Source organism: Rhinoderma darwinii, chromosome 2 (genome assembly GCF_050947455.1).
Source record: "Rhinoderma darwinii isolate aRhiDar2 chromosome 2, aRhiDar2.hap1, whole genome shotgun sequence".
In the NCBI taxonomy this organism is placed as follows: domain Eukaryota; kingdom Metazoa; phylum Chordata; class Amphibia; order Anura; family Rhinodermatidae; genus Rhinoderma; species Rhinoderma darwinii.
The window spans coordinates 304957221-304976164 of NC_134688.1; the positions used below are offsets into that span (position 1 = coordinate 304957221).

At 43.0% G+C, this 18944-nt stretch overlaps 1 protein-coding gene across 1 annotated transcript in view; it reads left to right on the forward strand.

Moving 5' to 3' along the window:
• Nucleotides 1-18944, forward strand: part of LOC142741219 (putative E3 ubiquitin-protein ligase makorin-1) — a 43767-nt gene that overhangs the window by 19046 nt on the left and 5777 nt on the right. The window contains exons 3-6 of the mRNA XM_075850616.1: nucleotides 5073-5308; nucleotides 6819-6928; nucleotides 7003-7190; nucleotides 18651-18761. Coding sequence (XP_075706731.1) covers nucleotides 5073-5308; nucleotides 6819-6928; nucleotides 7003-7190; nucleotides 18651-18761 — 645 coding nt within the window. The remainder of the gene's footprint in view (nucleotides 1-5072; nucleotides 5309-6818; nucleotides 6929-7002; nucleotides 7191-18650; nucleotides 18762-18944) is intronic.

Consider the following 18944-nt stretch of genomic DNA (forward strand, 5'->3'; position numbering starts at 1 on the left):
CCTTAATCCCGTTCCCACGCTGGCCGGCAGCAATGGAGACCTGCTCTCTTCTGCGCAGGTCTCCTGGGGGTTGAACTAAGCGTCTATGAAAGGCGCTAATTGGCTGGGCAGGATGACTTTGCCTGTCATTCAGCAACAGAAGCTTCACTGGTACAAAAGCGCTGAATAGCCGGGCACGGAACGTACCCGGTCATTCGTTGCTTCTAATTGTACCTGTGTCCTATAGACACAGGTACAATTATAGTGAAGGAGGTGGCGCCTGGGGCACATGCCACCCCCCCCTGCCTTACTACGCCCCTGTGAACGAGGATAGGTGGTGTTAAAGAGGCTCTGTCACCAGATTTTGCAACCCCTATCTGCTATTGCAGCAGATCGGCGCTGCAATGTAGATTACAGTAACGTTTTTATTTTTAAACTAGCATTTTTGGCCAAGTTATGACCATTTTTGTATTTATGCAAATGAGGCTTGCAAAAGTCCAAGTGGGTGTGTATTATGTGCGTTTGCAGGTAAGTAGCTACATCGACTTACCTGCAAAAGCCGATGCCTCTGCAGAATCAACTGTAGCCTCTGGTGCCTGTGTCCTCGCTCGTCCGACACGATGCAGGACCTGTGAGTGACGACACAGCGTGATCTCTCGAACACGGCTGTGTCTGCACTGCCAGAAGCTGGGCGTTCTGAAGAGAAGTGGATGATACTTCTCGTCAGAATGCCCAGCTAGTAAAAGTAGTAAAAACGCCCCGATGTACGCACATAATACACGCCCACTTGGACTTTTACTTTAAACACGCCCACTTGGACTTTTGCAAGCCTCATTTGCATAAATACAAAAATGGTCATAACTTGGCCAAAAATGCTCATTTTTTAAAAATAAAAACGTTACTGTAATCTACATTGCAGCGCCTATCTGCTGCAATAGGAGATAGGAGATAGGGGTTGCAAAATCTGGGCCCATAGAACAATCCTGAGATGGGGCAGCATAGTTCATAGGTGAAGAACGACCCTTCACTTGTGCCTCATTACCTCCCGCCAGATGTCCTGCGCCCCCCCCCCCCCCCCCAAAAAATCCCTGAGGTTGTACCTGGGGTATTGGAGGGGAGTTTGTCCCGGGGTTTTGATGAGGAGGCTGTCCGGTGTCTCTGCACGTTTGTGATGCAGTGGGGGAGATCACTTTCTGTGTTACTGAAGGGGGTCTGCAATTGGATGCTGCAGCGGAACGCAGGTCGGCCTAGCTGTAATGGTACCTGCGCGGTAATTGGTAGCATGGGGTTCGGTGTAGGGATCCATCCACACTATGAGAAGATGGCAACATTTCCTATTCACAGCATGTGGCTTCATTGCTGCTCCACAGTCCCTGTGGGAGCGGAGGTTGTGGCAGGGTAGCATGTAGCTATAGAGTTGGGAGATGGGGTCTCCCTCAGGCTGTCTTCCACTGGTGTGTCTCAGTTGGCCATCTTAGTGTGAGTATGGCGCCTGAGATTCCAGCATCTCATGCCTGGATGCCTTTTTGTAGCTTGAAGGTGACGGAGGGCTTGACTTGTTCTTTTGTGTGTAACCCATGTTTGGGGTAGTTATAAGCCCGCTTTAGTGCTCAAGACTAGAGCTCAGAGACGTGTATCCCCACTCATGCATGGTTGGCCACGCCCCACCTTTCTCCTTATTTTGGTTCTTGTTTCCCCTTGGGGTCCTCTTGCACGGCCTGACGTGGGCCGTGCACACAAGTGGCGGCCGAGATAACTCCCCTCCCTTTTGCTCCTTCCTAAAGGAGTTATCCATGTTACTACGATCACTCGTCCCCATGCACTTCTATCATGTCGGCAGCACGTCTGTTTACAGAGATGTACTGCCGACAACTACAAAATTTTCGGGTGCGTAAATGATCCAATCAGCCGATGAACAAACGTTTGCTTCCCCCTCTGGCAGCTGACTATATAATTCCCCTCTTATTTTCCCTGGGTAATATAGGACCCAGATTAGCATAGATATACACTAAGTGACTTTTGCAGTAGGAACTCCCTTAGAAACCAAGGAATATATAATGAAATAAATCAGTAAAGACTGAGTGGGCTTGTGCAGGGGTTATATCTGCTCTCTGGGCGCAGAGCTTCAGTCCTAACAAGCTGAAGTTTTCTTTTGTACTTTATCACTAGCATGCGTGTCCCCAGCACTCGGCTCATTAGCTGGATGTGCACATTGCTATACACTTTGATCACCAGGTGGCACAATACTGTGTGTAAATGTCTAACTATTTTCCTGAATATTTTTTTTTGACCAGCATTGTTTCATTTTATTATCTATTTATTAAGATATTTAATGGAGGATCAACCCCTTTCAAGGTGCCCATATGCATTAGTCAAAACTCTGCTGAACCTGCCGATCTTGGGCTAGTCGGGAGAAATAGCTCAGTTAAAGGAGTAATTCGGCTGACCGTTACTCAATGTGTAGAATAACATGTGGTTTTTTATTTTTTGGGCAATTTTGTGAGCCAAACACAAGTGGATAGAAAAAAAGGAGACCTATCAGTCTTCTATAGTTCCTTTTTAATCCACTTCTGCCTTTTCGCTTTAAAAAAAAAAAAAAAAAAAGCCTCAAGTTGCATGTGTGATTTCATCTTAAAGGCTATGTACACCTTTCACCTGCCCGTACATGTGCAACATGTAATGGGCAGGGCTTCACAAACACTCTCACCTTACACTTTTTTCCTATCTTCCTCCGTTGTTTACATATCGGTGCTGTTCTATTTGGTCCCTGAACTGTCAATGGGGCGTTGCCATTTAACTAAATGGCAAGGGGGCGTGATCTCTTTGCTCTGACGCTGTCCAATCCGCTACGGACGGTGTCAGGGTGGCTTGTGCTGTGTTCCCTCCCGTGATTAATTATTTTTACTTTTTGAGATACAGCAGGTTTGTATCCTGTATACAGAGCAGCTGTATTGTGGGCTAGGACCTGAAAATCCGTGTGGTCCCCAGGACTGAGTGGTTCAGTGTGATAGGTGGCAACTCGATCCTTCGTGTCAGACACCTAGGACATGCTAACACTGGACCTGTCAGTCCCGTGGACCTGACCAATACAGGTTTCAGCTATAGATACAGCTGCTCTACATAAGGTATACAAAGCATCTGTATATCAAAGTAAAAAATGTTAATAGCCTATTTTGAAAGTTGCACCAATCACATTGATATAGTATTTATTTTATTTTTTTAAATGATTTCAAAGGTGTACATAGCCTTTAACCCCTTAATGACGGGCCATTTTGCACGTTAATGACCAAGGATTATTTTTTTTTTTCAGTTGCATTCCAAGAGACGTAACTTTTTTTTTTTTTTTTTTTTTTATTCCGTCGACATAGCCGTATAAGGGCTTGTTTTTTGCGGGACGAGTTGTATTTTGTAATTGCACCATTTTTAGATGCTTACAATATATTGATTAACTTTTAGGAGAGCATTGAAAATAAGCAGCTATTCCAGCATTAATTTTCACGTTATAAATTTACGCCGTGTACTATGCAGCGTAAATAACATTCGCTTTATTCTATGGGTCGGCACTATTACGGGGATACCAAATATGTAAAGGTTTTATGTTTTTCCTACGTTTGCACAATAAAAACCCTTTTAGAAAAAAATTACTTGTTTTTGCATCGCCGCGTTCCAAGAGCCGTCATTTTTTTTATTTTTCAGTCGATGTGGCCGTATGTGGGCTTGATTTTTGCGGGCCATTGTGTAGTTTTCATTAGTACTATTTTGGAGTACATAGGACTTATAGATTAACTTTTATTTTATTTTTTATGGGGGGAATGGGAGAAAAGAGAATTTTCCGTTTTTTGCAGTTTTTTTTGGAGGCCGTTCATCCGGCGGTTTAATGTGTTAATTTTATTGGTCAAGTTGTTACGATCGCGGGGATACCATGTATGTGTGATTTGTTTTGACACTTTTACTGAATAAAACCACTTTTTGGGCAAAAAGTAGTTTTATTTGATTTTGACTGTTATTATTATTTTTTTTTCTACAAACTTTATTTAACTGACTTTTTTTTTTTTTAAGTCCCATCAGGGGACTTCACTATGCGATGTGCCGATCGCATATATAATGCTTTGGTATACTGTCAGTGTAAAACTGACAGGCAACCTGTTAGGTCATGCATCCGGCATCGCCTAACAGGCAGATGCTGAAGGCAGACCTGGGGGTCTTTGTTAGACCCCCGGCTGTCATGGAAACCCGACAGCGACCCGCGATTTGTTTGCGGGGGCGCCGATCGGGTGACCGAGGGAGCTCCCTCCCTGTCAAACACATTAGATGCCACTGTCACTATTGACAGTGGCATTTAATGGGTTAAACTGCCGGAATCTAAGCGCGCTTCGATTCCGGCAGTTGCAGCAGGAGCCAGGCTGAGTATAACAGCCGTGCTCCTGCCGCTGATCGTGTGGGTACAGTGACAGTACCCGCGCCATCACAGGACGGATATATCTATCCGTCCTGCGCGAACTAGCAGCTGCTGAGGACGGATATATCCGTCCTTCGGCGTTAAGGCATAGTGTTGATGCCAATGGCTCTAATACCAAGCGTATAATCAGTTTAACACCAGTGGCTTCCTAGAAAATAATGTTTGCTTGACTTTATTACAGTATGTGCACACAGGGCAGATATGCTGCGTAAAACTATGCAGCGTATCCGTCCTAGAACACAGAATCTGCACCAAACTATGCCAATACTTACCCCATGGGCGTTGCCATAGCGATGTGTCCCTCTGTTCTTCACCTCCTGTGATTGGCTGCAGCAGTCACATGGGGTGGCAGGGCTGCATGAAAAACAAGGGAAAACGTCCTTATGATAACATCCTGGGGGTTGTAAGTTTTGGCTTTTATTTTTATTTGCGCCGCATTTGCAGCTTTTTTGCCGCAAATATTGTAAGATTTGCGATTTGTTTCAGTGGGGAAAAGCTGCAATGAAAATGCAGTGTTTCTGCAGGATAAATTGATGTACTGTGGATTTAAAAAAACGCATCGCAGGTCCATTTACAAAAGCTGTAAACCAACCCTGAAAGGTTGGTATACTTAAACATTTTCTTTACTCTCCAGTTTCCTACACCTTCCACTATGTCCGCGTTCAGATTCGCCTTCACTCTACCTTGCCAGCCGTAGAGTTTCCGAGCCTTGCATTGTTCCTTACATGCCTAGCCCTCAAGTTGGTCGTAGAGTCTCTGAGCCATCTGTTACTCCCTTGCAGTCATCTGCCTTTGCAAACTGGAGAGTGCCTGTTCAATTGCCCAGAGAAAACTGGGCGCTTGCAGCAGAATTTGTGCCACGGAATACAGGTAGAGTATCAAACTTTCCTTTATACTATTTGACCTAGGAGTATGTTCACAAAGTTTTTTACTTTTAGTCCTTGCTGGCAAAAAATTGGGAGCACTAGCCCATCTGAAAAGAAAATCTTTCCTACTTGTCACTGACTGGTTCTGCTCCCGTGAAATGTTCGGGTTTAACACTGTACATGTTTTTGTTTTAAGTGCACATTGATCCCTTCAGATTCACTTCAAATTGCCATGATTTCTGGTGATGACCACATGGTGTTCTTAAGTATGTGTGGCACTTATGGTGTATGTTCACAAAGTTTTTTGTTTTTGTTTTTTTTTCACAAGGATTTTGGTGCATATTCTTCCGCTGACGTCCACTCGTAAACTGCCTCCCATTGATTTCAATATATAGGAATTGGAACCCAGTTAACTGAGTACTGTATTTTTTGGACTATAAGACCTCTTTTTAGCAAGAATAAATCTTGCTAAAGAGTCTCTGCGTCTTAGTCAGCAGTCAAGGGGCCCAGTTGTGCCAGACCATAACCCCCCCCCCCCTTGATGGCTTCAATAACGCCTTCCCGACCCATTACGTGCTGGCGTCAAGGAGCCCACTCAATGCACTGCAGGTGTCTGCTGTGCTTTACAGCAGACACGCTGCTCTAATGACCTAGAACAGCGATCTTGCTGTTCCTAGCCATTTAACTAGTTAAAAGCCACCGTGGTTGCTATTGACTGTGGCATTTAAACAGTTAGGAAGGGGGACTGCCCCCTCCAATAGCCCAACTACCCCACTGCAACGCGATCGGGGGATGCCGATGGTTGTCATAGCAGTCCGGGGTCCTGATGAAGGCCCCCAGGTCTGCCTCTTGACACACAGGACTTAGCAGTGGCCTGTGAAAATGACAATATACTGCATTCGTATTGTACCATCTAACGATTGCTGGTTCAAGTCCCCTAGGGGAACTATTGTGTGTGAAAAAAGAACCTCTTCCCCCCCCCCCCCCCCCAAGCACAATGTGATAGATTAATAATAAAAAAATGGTATTGCTGCGTCCGTAAAAGTCGGAACTATTACAATATACTATGGTTTACCTCGCACAGTGAACGGCGTAAAAAAAAGAATTTAAACCACCAGAATCATTGATTTTTGCGCTAAAGAAAAATTAAATAGAAGGCGATCAAAAGATCATGTGCCAAAAAATGTTGCCTTAAAAAAAAAAACTACCACTCGTCCCGCAAAAAAAAAGCCTCCATTCACACTGCCCAATCGATGAAAAAAATATTAGTTATGGCTGTCAATGTGGTGAAACAGAACAATTTTTTTTACTTTTTTTTTAAAGTGGTAAAATATTAATTTATTTTTTTCCCCTATTTTCTGTTGTCTAAAACCTGGGTGCATCTTGTCAGGTGCGTCTTATAGTCCGAGAAATATGGTAACTGGTTTAAAGAGGAGTTCAATAGCATTTTTATAAACCTCTAATTTGTACCTTATGAATCTATTTTAATGCTGGTTTTATTGTTAACTTTTTAGGTCTGGTGAAATCTGTATCTAGTCCAATCCTAATGGATAAATCTAACGAAACTGAATGCCAGGATGAAACGAAGCCTCAAACCTCTTTAAAAATCCCCCAGTCTAAAAAGGTTAGTATAGTTATATATCCATAGATTACAATTTTTTTCAAGATAATAACTATTCACTAAATTCTTCATTGTAGGAGGATTTAAGCTTCCAGTATGAACGCAGCAAGGATGTAGTTTGTGGGATCTGCATGGATAAAGTATACGATAAACAAACAGCGGAAGACCGAGTGTTTGGAATTTTGCCAAACTGCAGTCATGCATATTGTGTTGGCTGTATTAAACGCTGGAGACAGACTCGGGACTTCCAGAATGAGGTTATAAAGTAAGTATCTTTCTTCCACAAACACAACGTGGACAGAAGTATTTGGACTCTCCTCCTAGGCTACATTCACACGGCCGTTTTTTGTTTTTTTTTAACAACCGTGAATATTGGCTGTCCTATTTTTGGCCGTTTTCACGTCCAGACGGCCCCCATAGAAGTCAATAGATCAGTTTTTAACGGCTATCAATACAGGTAACAACCGTTAAAAGCTGATCGGTGATATGGGGATTGGCAAGGGAACTACTAGAACACACCGATACAGCGGCATCCTCTTCAAGTGTGGCCTTCGCAGACTAGAGACCACACCTGACGAAGACTAGAGACTGTGCTGCATCAGTGAGTATGTGGGGCAGCCGAAAGTTAAATGTAGTGTATTGTTGCGCTCACTACAAGTGTAGTGTGGCGCTAGTACAGGGAGCATTGTACATAGTGATCAACTGTAGTGAATTTTCCAGGGCTGTCCAGATTTTACAGACCGCCCCTGAAAATTCCTACAGAGAGGCATCTACATCGGGGCTGTGTGTGGCATCATGACAATGACCTTCCTTTGGGTGTTTTCATAGGGTTGGGACAAAAAAACGGACTTTCATTTAACGGCCATGGATGAAAATTTGGAGAGTTGATCAGTTTTTAACCCCTTCCCGTGGGTCTGGTCTGTGTCTGTCTGCAACAGAAGCCTAATATTCCCTGCTCACCGGCGGGGCCTTTAAGGCTTCCGGTACCATCGGCAACATTTGGCCAACATGACGCTGAGCCAGTGTCGTCAGCAGTGGGTGTCCGCTGTATGTTAGAGCGGGGTATCCGCTCTATCAGCAGTAACCGGAGCTAGCTCAGATTCCTGCCATTAAACCCTTCGATGCAGCAATCCAATGTGATCGCTGCATCAAAGTGGTTTGTAGCAAATCGCCATCCGGCCATGTGATGGCAAGGCTGCCAACTGCTGCTATGGAAACTGGAGGCCTAACCATGGCCTCCTGTCTGCCATTACGGAAGCCGATTATGCCCCGACCGGAGCCTGATCGGCTTGTTGTCAGTGAATAACTGACCGTTCTAATACATCGCACTACATAGGTAGTGCAATGTATTAGAACATCAATCAAACAGTTGGACCTTCAAGTCCCCTAGTGGGACTAAAGAAAAGTGTAAATATAAAAGTTGTAAAAAATAAAATGTTCAAGAAATAACCTAAAACGCTATCGCCCTTAACCCGTTAGTGACCGGCCCATAGTGTTTTTACGTCTGTCACTAACTGGCCTTATTCCGATGCCATAGACTTTTTTTTACGTCGCGGCATCGGAATAAGTAAACAGGGCAGGGAGCTGTCAAGTCTCCCTGCTCTCAGCTGCCAGAGGTAGCTGAGGGCTGGGGGCGTCCCTGCTCTGCCGGGTGAGATCGATATTGGTATCGATCTCACCCGTTTAACCCCTCAGATGCGGTGCTCAATAGCGTGCACCACATCGGAGTGGTTTTAGAGGGAGGGAGCTCCCTCATCCAACTGACACCCAGCGATAAGATCGCCGAGTGTCAGTGTCTCTGGTGGCAGCCGGGGGCCTAATAAAGGCCCCCAGGTCTGCCTGTAATCAATGCCTGCTAGATCATGCCGCAGGCATGACCTAGCAGATGCCTGTCTGTTTTAAACGGACAGGCAGTAATACACTGCAATACAGAAGTATTGCAGTGTATTCTAATAGCGATCGGAGAATCACATATTAAAGTCCCCTAATGGGACTAGTAAAAAAGTAAAGAAAGTTTAAAGTTAATAAAAAAAAAAATGAAAAACCCACTTTTTCCCCTTACAAACTGCTTTACTATTAAAAAAAAAAAATAAAGTAAAAAAGTTACACATTTGGTATCGCTGCGTCGGTACCGACCCAGACTATAAAGCTGTTACATTACTTAACCCGCACAGTGAACATCGTAATTTTTTTTATAAACCACAGATAAATTGCTGTTTTCTGTGAATCCTGACTTTAAAAAAAATTTGATTAAAAAGTGATCAAAAAGTCGCATCTACTCCAAAATGGTACCAATAAAAACTACAAGTCGTCCCGCAAAAAAGCCCTCATACAACTGCATCGGCGAAAAAATAACAACGTTACGGCTCTTCAAATATGGAGACACAAACAAATAATTTTGAAAAAAAAGCGTTTTTACTGTGTAAAAAGTAGTAAAACATACAAACACTATACAAATTTGGTATCGTTGCAATCGTAACAACCCGCTGAATAAAGGTATTGTTTATACCACACGGTAGACTGCGTAGATTTAGGATGCAAAAAGGTGGCAATGTCAAAAATTTTTCTATTCCTCCCCCCCCAAAAAAAAGTTAATAAAAGTTAATCAATAAATAATATGTACCTCAAAATGGTGCTATTAAAAAAATACAACTTGTCCCGCAAAAAAACAAGACCTTATATAGCTATGTCGATGCAAAAATAAAAAAGTTATAGCTCTTGGAATGCGACTATGTAAAAAATAGTTTGGTCATTAAGGGGTTAAGTCATTTATTATTGGAAAAAAAAACCATACATATTTGGTATCGCCGTGTCCGTAACCACCTGAACTATAAAAATATTTTATTTTTCCCGCGCAGTGAACGCTGTAAAAAATGCCAGAATTGCGTTTTTTTTTTGTCACGGTCTTCCAAAAATTGAAATAAAAAGTGATCAAAAAGTCGCACGTATCCAAAAATGGTACCTATAAAAACTATAGCTCGTCTCGCAAAAAAACAAGCCCTCATATAGCTCCGTCGTCGAAAAAATCAAAAAGTTATGGCTCTTACAACTTGGCGACGGAAAAAATACATTCTTTTTACAAAAGAACAAAGTTCTATAAATAGGGTATCGCTGGAATCGTACTGACCCGCAGAATAAAGTTAACATGTAATTTGACGCGTGGTGAACGCTATATAAAAAAAAAATCTGAGAGAACTGGCAATTGCTGTTTTGTTTTTTTTGGTCACCTTGCCTCCCAAAAAAAAGGATAAGTGATCAAAAAGTTGCATGTACCCCAAAATGGTACCAATAACTACAGCGCATCCTGCAAAAAAAACAGCCCTCATACCACTACATCTATGAAAAAATAAAATTAGTTAAGGCTCCAATAAGTCGAGGAAAAATATTCGGCTGTGCCAGCTCGAGGGGAACATTTCTTCTGTTTCAAGGGTCTATTTATCAAGGCCCTAACATTAGGGAACCCGGAATGGGAGGGCCCAATCATATCTGCCAGGGCAACCGTATTACACCAGGACAACACTTCGCATCTTTGCAGTTTGAGGAAGTTTGCTGGGAAGTGTGGACCAAATGGGAGATGAGTAAGGGCACCATGCCTGTACAGAAAGGATTGCTTCACAGCGTAACAAATATTTATGGATTATTTTATTGTTTACCCTATTATTATACAACCGGACTATGCCCCTGATGTACTCTGCCCAGCTTACATATGCCCCACATTATAAACTGATACCAATAAAACTCCAAACAATACTATTAAGCAAAATCCACGCTCCAAAAGCTAAATGACGCTCCTTCCCTTCTGAGCCATACAGTGTGCCCAAACAGCAGTTTACTTCCACATATGGCATCACCATAAACAGGAGAACCATTTAAAAAATTTTGGGGTGTCTACAGTGGCATAAGCTGGGCACGACATACTTGACACTGAATTGGCATATCTGGGGAAAAATTTAAATTTTTACTTTGCACCATCCGCAGCGCGATCCTTTATGGAAAAGACCTGTGGGGTGAAAATTCTCACTACACCCCTTAATAAATGCCTTGAGGGGTGTGGTTTCCAAAATGGGGTCACATCTCGGCGGTTATTTCATATCAGAGCCCTGCAATTGTGAACCCCTACTGTGTAAGTTGCCAAATTAGGCCTCAATTTCGCATGGTACTCTCCTGAGCCCTGTCGATAGTCCAAGCAAAAGATTAGGGCCACATGTAGGGTGTTTCTAAAACCGGGAAACACAGCATAATAATTATAGAGCTGTCATGTTATGGTGGCACAAGCTGGGCACCACACATTGGCATATCTATGGAAAAAAAAAAATTTCACTCCAACTTCGAGTGCACACTAATTTCTGCAAAACACCTGCAGGGTTAAAATGCTCACTACACCCCTAGGTGAATACCTTTTTGAAGGGTTTTGTTTCCAAAATTGGGTCACTTGTGGGGGCGTTCCACTGTTTTAGCCCCACAGGAGCTCTTCAAATGCGACATAGCAACCAGAAACCAATCCTTCAAAATCTGTACTCCAAATTCTGCTCTTTCTCATCTGATCCTTGCCGTCTGCCCAAACAGCCGTTTATGACCACAAATGGGGTATTGCCATAATCGGTAGAAATTGCTTTTAAAAATGTTGGGGTTCATTATTTTTTTTTTTCCTTTTTTATTTGTTGAAGAATTAAAAAATTTTGAGCTAAAGCTACGTCTTATTGAAGAAAAAGGATTGTTTTTTATTTTCACTGCCCAATTCTAAAACCCCTATGTGGTCAAAATGCTCACTACACCCCTAGATGAATTCCTCAAGGAGTGTAGTTTCCAAAATGGAGTCCTTTCGAGTGCTTTGCAAACCATTCCTGCTAAATTTGAGCTCCAACAGCCAAATGGCGCTCTTTCCCTTCTGAGCCCTGCTGTGTATCCAAACAGCCATTTAGGCCCACATGTGGGATGTAGTGTTAATAGGGAGAAATTGCTTTACAAATGTAACGGTGCTTTTTCTCCTTTAGTCCTTGTAGAAATGAGAAATTAGCTAAACCTACATTTTCTTTGAAAGAATGTCATTTTAATTTTCACGGCCTACTTCCAATAATTTCTGTAATTAACCTGTGGGGTCAAAATGCTCACTATACCCCTAGATAATTTCCTTCAGGTGTGTAGTTTGCCATATGTGGTCACTTTTGGGGGATTTTACCACTGTTTTTGCACCACAAGAGCCCTTCAAACCTGACATGGAGCCTAAAATATTTTCTAATAAAAAGGAGGCCCCAAGATCCACTACGTACGCCTCTGCTTCTGAGACTGGTGCTTCAGTCCGTTAGCACACTAGGGCCACATGTGGGATATTTCTAAAAACTGCAAAACCTGGGCAATAAATATTGAGTTGCATTTCTCTGGTAAAACCTTCTGTGTTGCAAAAAAAATAGATTCAAAATTAATTTCTGCAAAAAAAATTTGGAAATTTCACCCCTACTTTGCTATAATTCCTGTGAAACGTCTAAAGGGTCAAGAGACTTTCTAAATGCTGTTTTGAATACTTTGAGGGGTGAAGTTTTTAAAATGTGGCGTCTTATTCTGGGTTTCTAATATATAAAGCCCTCAAAGCCACTTCAGATCTGAACTGCCCCCTGTAAAAATAGCCTTTTGACATTTTCTTGAAAATGTGAGAAATTGCAGCTAAAGTTCTAAGCCTTGATATTCAAAAAACTATGCCTATCTAAAGTAGACCTATGGGGGATGTTAATTAGTGACTCTTTTGTGTGGTATAACTGCCTGTCTTACAAGCATTATTCCAAGGAGTAACAGTGAAAAGGTATACGTTTAAATTACTAAGGTGTGAAATTTCTGCCTGTATAAACGTTTAAAATGATTCTTTATTATCAAATTGATTAAAATTGGTAGGGCACAAAGTGCCAAAAGATCCAGGTACAGGCGTTGGCAACCAGATCAAAAGCGCAGACTGAATTGTATGTGAAACAAAGGAGACAGTCAGCACGCACCCATTCATGGATGCCTGATTGTATCAAGGTGAATTATCACAAAAACCAGTTCAGAGTGCTTAGCAAATATTGATGAGATCTGATTGCCACAGATTAGTTAGCAGGCACACTCCCAACGCGTTTCTGCACCATGTAGGGGAGCGTCCTCAGGGGTACGAGTTGCCTGATTTATTAACGTAGAGTTAAGAAAGAGCCTGTCAGCTGATATTCAGCTGTTCGTTAGGTGTAACGGCGCATATGAGACATCTGATAGTGGTCTAATGCGCGCCGAGGAAACTAGGAAGTTTTATCAACACAAGCCCCACCCATAGAGGCGTAGCGTAGTGTCGGGCTGTCCAATGAGGGAGTACGGCGTGTGGAAACCCACGCCCCCACACACAGGGCAGCCCATGGTAACCACGCAGCCAATGAGAGAGATGCATTAAGCATCGCTGGTAACAAGGGGGAGCTCAAGGCGGCCAAAACATACAGCGCCGATATCACGGCTGGAGTAGGCGCCATGTATGCGACACAGGAAATCTAGTGAGCACATCACTGCACACAAATCAGCACAAAAGCGTATCAACGGCAGAAGCCAAACAAGAAAAGGATCATCAGATCCATTATTAGAAAAACCGTACAAGGATGAAATCAGGAAACAGATCTCATGGCACAAAGATGTCAGAGAGAAGTCAGCGCCAGTATATTACTAGATGGGCAGAGCATATTATAGGAAAGGAAGATAGGATATAGACTCGTTGAGGCCCAGTGGCTTGATGGTTTGCATCCTGAAGATCCACTGTGCCTCCTTCTGTAAGATACGTCTATCCCAATTGCCTCCTCTGGCAGGAGCATTGACATGTTCCATACCTTGGAACCTAATAGAGGATGGATCTCCCTTGTGATTGTCCCATATATGTCGAGAAACAGGAGTATCAGCTTTCTTCTGAATGTCACAGATATGGTCCCGAATTCTGCGTCTGAACTCCCTTATTGTTTTGCCAACATATTGCATACCACATTGGCACGTAATCAAGTACACCACCCCCCTAGTAAGGCAGTTAATAAATGACCTGTTGGAAAACATGACTCCTGTTACAGTGCTCTTGAATGTTTTGCTTTTCCAAACAGAGCTACATGCTTTGCATCTACCACACTGGAAGGACCCAGTAGCTGTGGTAGAAAGCCAAGTGGTGGCAACAGGCATCTTCAGGTGACTGTGCACCAATCTATCCTTAAGATTGCGGCCCCTCCGAAAAGTGATCAGAGGACGGTCCCCAACTAAGCCACCAACATCCGGGTCTGCTTTAAGGATATCCCAATATGAGGTAAGTATCTTTCTAACCTCAAAGTGTGCAACGTCGTAGGTACCAATTATCCTCATGGCATTATCCTTTACTGGAGATATTTTAGGGTTCAATAGGGATTCCCTATTCGATGTAATGGCGTGTTGATATGCCGTTTTTAAAACGCCACTGGGATACCCTTTATGCTCAAATCTCTTTCTAAGACTATTGGCCGACCTTTGAAAGTCTGACAATGTGGTACAATTACGCCTAGCTCTAATGTACTGACCCTTTGGGATGCCCATTTTCAGGGGTCTAGGGTGACAACTATCCCATCTAAGAAGGCTATTGGTGGCAGTACTTTTCCTAAAGATTTGTGTCTGGATATGTCCCTGGTCAGTCTTCTCTATTTGGATGTCAAGGAATGTAATATGATTATCCTTAATTTCAGAGGTAAAGTAAAGACCCAGGTCATTGATGTTAAGAATTGAGACAAATTCACCAAATTCTGCTGTAGTACCCGACCACAGAATGAAAATGTCATCAATGAATCTTAACCATAGTAAAATGGAAGAGACATATTTCTCCATTTTATCGCAAAACACAAATTCTCTCTCCCACCAGCCCAGATAGAGATTGGCATAGGTGGGAGCACAAGGGCTACCCATGGCCACTCCCCTGAGCTGGTGAAAGAATTTTTGTTCAAAGATGAAGAAGTTGTGCTCCAGTACAAAACGCAACAAGATAAGCACAAATTGATTATGCGCACCAAACTGAGCCCCTCTTTCATTGAGGAAGTATTCAACAGCACCACAACCCAAAGAATGGGGGATGGAGCTGTAAAGGGCCTCTACATCCAAACTGGCCAAACGAACATTGGATTCAACTTTAATCCCCTCAAGCTTCCTAAGGACCTCCATTGTGTCACGCACATAGGACGGGAGTGCCGTCACAAAGGGCCTCAAAATCCTATCCACATAAATACTGGCGTTCTGAGATACACTATCGATCCCAGAGACAATAGGTCTTCCTTTTATTGGATTGAGACCCTTGTGAATCTTGGGAAGACTATAGAAGGTGGCTATCTGTGGACATTGCCCCACAATGAATGACAACTCTCGCGCATCAATGATCTTAGCCTGTTTGGCCTCCCCCACAATCTCTTTGAGTTCCGCCATATATTTAACTGTAGGATTAGCAGTCAGGATACTGTAGCACAATCTGTCCTTCAAGATGTTATGACACATGGTAACATACTGCACACGGTCCATCACAACAACATTACCCCCCTTGTCAGAGGGTTTAATTATGATCTCCGTGTCATTCTCCAGTGCCTTGAGTGCCAATGTTTCATCCCGTGATAGATTGTAATGTAAATGTTTATCTGCCTCTAGTTTCTGTAGTTGATTTGTGACAACCGTGAGAAAAACATCCAGCAGAGTATTGTCATTGATTGGAGGATTAGTGGTTGAGGGAGCCCTCAGATCAGTGAAGGGGCCCTCACCCACTCCTCGCTGCCCCTCATCCAAGAGTTCCTGCAGTACCCTGACATTTGCAAGATCTTCCTCCTGAATGCCCAGTTCAGCACATTGTCTCCTATCATGGGTACAGAAGAACTTCCTCCACTTCAGTTTTCTAATAAATAAATTGAGATCCTTAACCCAAGAGAAGAGATCAAATCGATTGGTGGGAATAAACGATAGACCCTTTTTGAGAACAACAGTCTCCCAGTGCGATAGGGTTCTCCCAGATACATTAATAATTTGCATTTCGTCATCCAAACCTGGGAAACCCATCATTAGATGTCCCTGGGGTCCCTGTGGAGGTAGTCGAGAATGGGATGGCTCTTGCCTAAAAAACCGTCCCTAGTGGGGGCTCTTCCCCTAGTTCTCCCTCTTGGGGTACCACGTGAGAAGGTTTTACCCTGGGTTCTGTTATTACGGGCTGTCCTAAGAGGATACCTCTGAGTAACCATCAAGCCACTGGGCCTCAACGAGTCTATATCCTATCTTCCTTTCCTATAATATGCTCTGCCCATCTAGTAATATACTGGCGCTGACTTCTCTCTGACATCTTTGTGCCATGAGATCTGTTTCCTGATTTCATCCTTGTACGGTTTTTCTAATAATGGATCTGATGATCCTTTTCTTGTTTGGCTTCTGCCGTTGATACGCTTTTGTGCTGATTTGTGTGCAGTGATGTGCTCACTAGATTTCCTGTGTCGCATACATGGCGCCTACTCCAGCCGTGATATCGGCGCTGTATGTTTTGGCCGCCTTGAGCTCCCCCTTGTTACCAGCGATGCTTAATGCATCTCTCTCATTGGCTGCGTGGTTACCATGGGCTGCCCTGTGTGTGGGGGCGTGGGTTTCCACACGCCGTACTCCCTCATTGGACAGCCCGACACTACGCTACGCCTCTATGGGTGGGGCTTGTGTTGATAAAACTTCCTAGTTTCCTCGGCGCGCATTAGACCACTATCAGATGTCTCATATGCGCCGTTACACCTAACGAACAGCTGAATATCAGCTGACAGGCTCTTTCTTAACTCTACGTTAATAAATCAGGCAACTCGTACCCCTGAGGACGCTCCCCTACATGGTGCAGAAACGCGTTGGGAGTGTGCCTGCTAACTAATCTGTGGCAATCAGATCTCATCAATATTTGCTAAGCACTCTGAACTGGTTTTTGTGATAATTCACCTTGATACAATCAGGCATCCATGAATGGGTGCGTGCTGACTGTCTCCTTTGTTTCACATACAATTCAGTCTGCGCTTTTGATCTGGTTGCCAACGCCTGTACCTGGATCTTTTGGCACTTTGTGCCCTACCAATTTTAATCAATTTGATAATAAAGAATCATTTTAAACGTTTATACAGGCAGAAATTTCACTGTCTTACAAGCAGATACATTTAAATTTAGAAAATTGCAATTTTTTGCAATTTTCACAAATTTTGGGGGTTTTTCACAAGTAAGGGTATGTTCACATGGCCTATTTTCAGACGTAATTCGGGCGTTTTACACCATGAATTACACCTGAAAACTTCTCCATTACACCTACAGACATCTGCCCATTGATTTCAATGGGTTTTACGATGTTCTGTTCCCACGTGGTGTATTTTTACGTGTCGCTGTCAAAAGACTGCACGTAAAGAGATGCCCGCATCAAAGAAGTGCATGTCACTTTTTGGGTAGTTACAAAATCGTCTGAAAATCGGGAGCGGTTTTCAGGTGAAAACAGCTCCGTAATTTCAGACGTATTTTGCTAAGCCGTGTGAACATACCCTCAATACTGAATGTATCGAGCAAATTTTGCCAGTAACAAAGTCCAATGTGTCATGAGAAAACAATCTCCGAATCGCTTGGATAGGTGAAAACATTCAGAAGTTATTACCACATAAAGTGAAATATGTCAGATTTGATAAATGAGGCTCTGTCAGGAAGGTCAAAAGTGGCCAAAGCAGGAAGGGGTTAATGGCCATTTTTATTTTTTTTTCACGGTCATGTGAATACAGCCTTAAACCATTGAATTTAGGTGTTTCATTCAGTCCCATTTCCACAGGTGTAGAATATCCGACACCTAGCATTACAGTCTGCATTTGCAAACAATTGTGAAAGAATGGTTCATTCTAAAGAGCTCACTGAATTCCAGCGTGTTACTGTAATAGACTGCCACCATTGCAACGAGTCAGTTTTGTGAAATGTCTTCCCTCAGATTTTCGACGATCAACTCTGAGTGGTATTACTGTAAAGATGAAGCATTTAGGAGCCACAGCAACTCCACCACGTAGAGTCAGACCACATAAAGATACAGAGCAGGGTTGGTGCTTTCTGAGGCGCATAAGTCGCCAACACCCTGTTTACTCAACTGCAGAATTCCAAACCTCCACTAGCATGAACATCCGCACAAAAACTGTGCCGGCAGCTTCATGGCATGGGTTTCCATGGCTGAACAGCTGCATGCAATCCTTATATTACCAAATGCCAAGAGTTGGATGGAGTGGTGTAAAGCATGCTGCCACTGGAGGATTGGAAACATGTTCTGTGGAGTGACTAATCCTGCTTCTCTATCTGGCAGTCTGATGGATGAGTCTGGGTTTGGCAAATGCCAGGAGACCATTACCTGACTGCATGGTGGCTACTGTGAAGTTTGATGCAGGAGGGATAATGCTTTGGGGTTGTTTTCAGGGGTTGGCCTAGGTCCCTTAATTCCAGTGAAGGGAAATTTGAATACTACAGCATCCGAGGACATTTTGGACAATTGTATGCTTCCAAATTTGTGGGAGCAGTTTGGGGAAGGTCTTCTTTTTTTTTTTTTTTTTTTTTTTTTTTAAGCTCGGAAGGCGTGATCAACTCCATATTAATGCCTATGGACTTAGAATGTTTAGGTGTCCCAATACATTTGTTTGTATAGTGTAAATATATATATATATATATATATATATTATATTCAAATGCTCTACTTCAATTTAAGGAGTTGCCCTCAGTGCCGTGTAAAGTCGAGTTACTTTATCCCACATAAGTACTGGATTGAAGACCCTGATGAGAAACTACAGTTGATTGTGGATTTCAAAGCAAAGACTGGGTAAGTGGACTGGATTTAGTTTTTTCTGCAGTACTTTGTATAGTAAAAGGAAGGTATGAATTGGTGTTGGGGTTTGAGCAATCCTATTCTCTGTTCGCACCATATTTATGCATCCTGTGTTGAAAAAAAATAATAAAAAATTACCAACGTTTTATGACCTTGAGCAGCTATCTTCCAACAGGA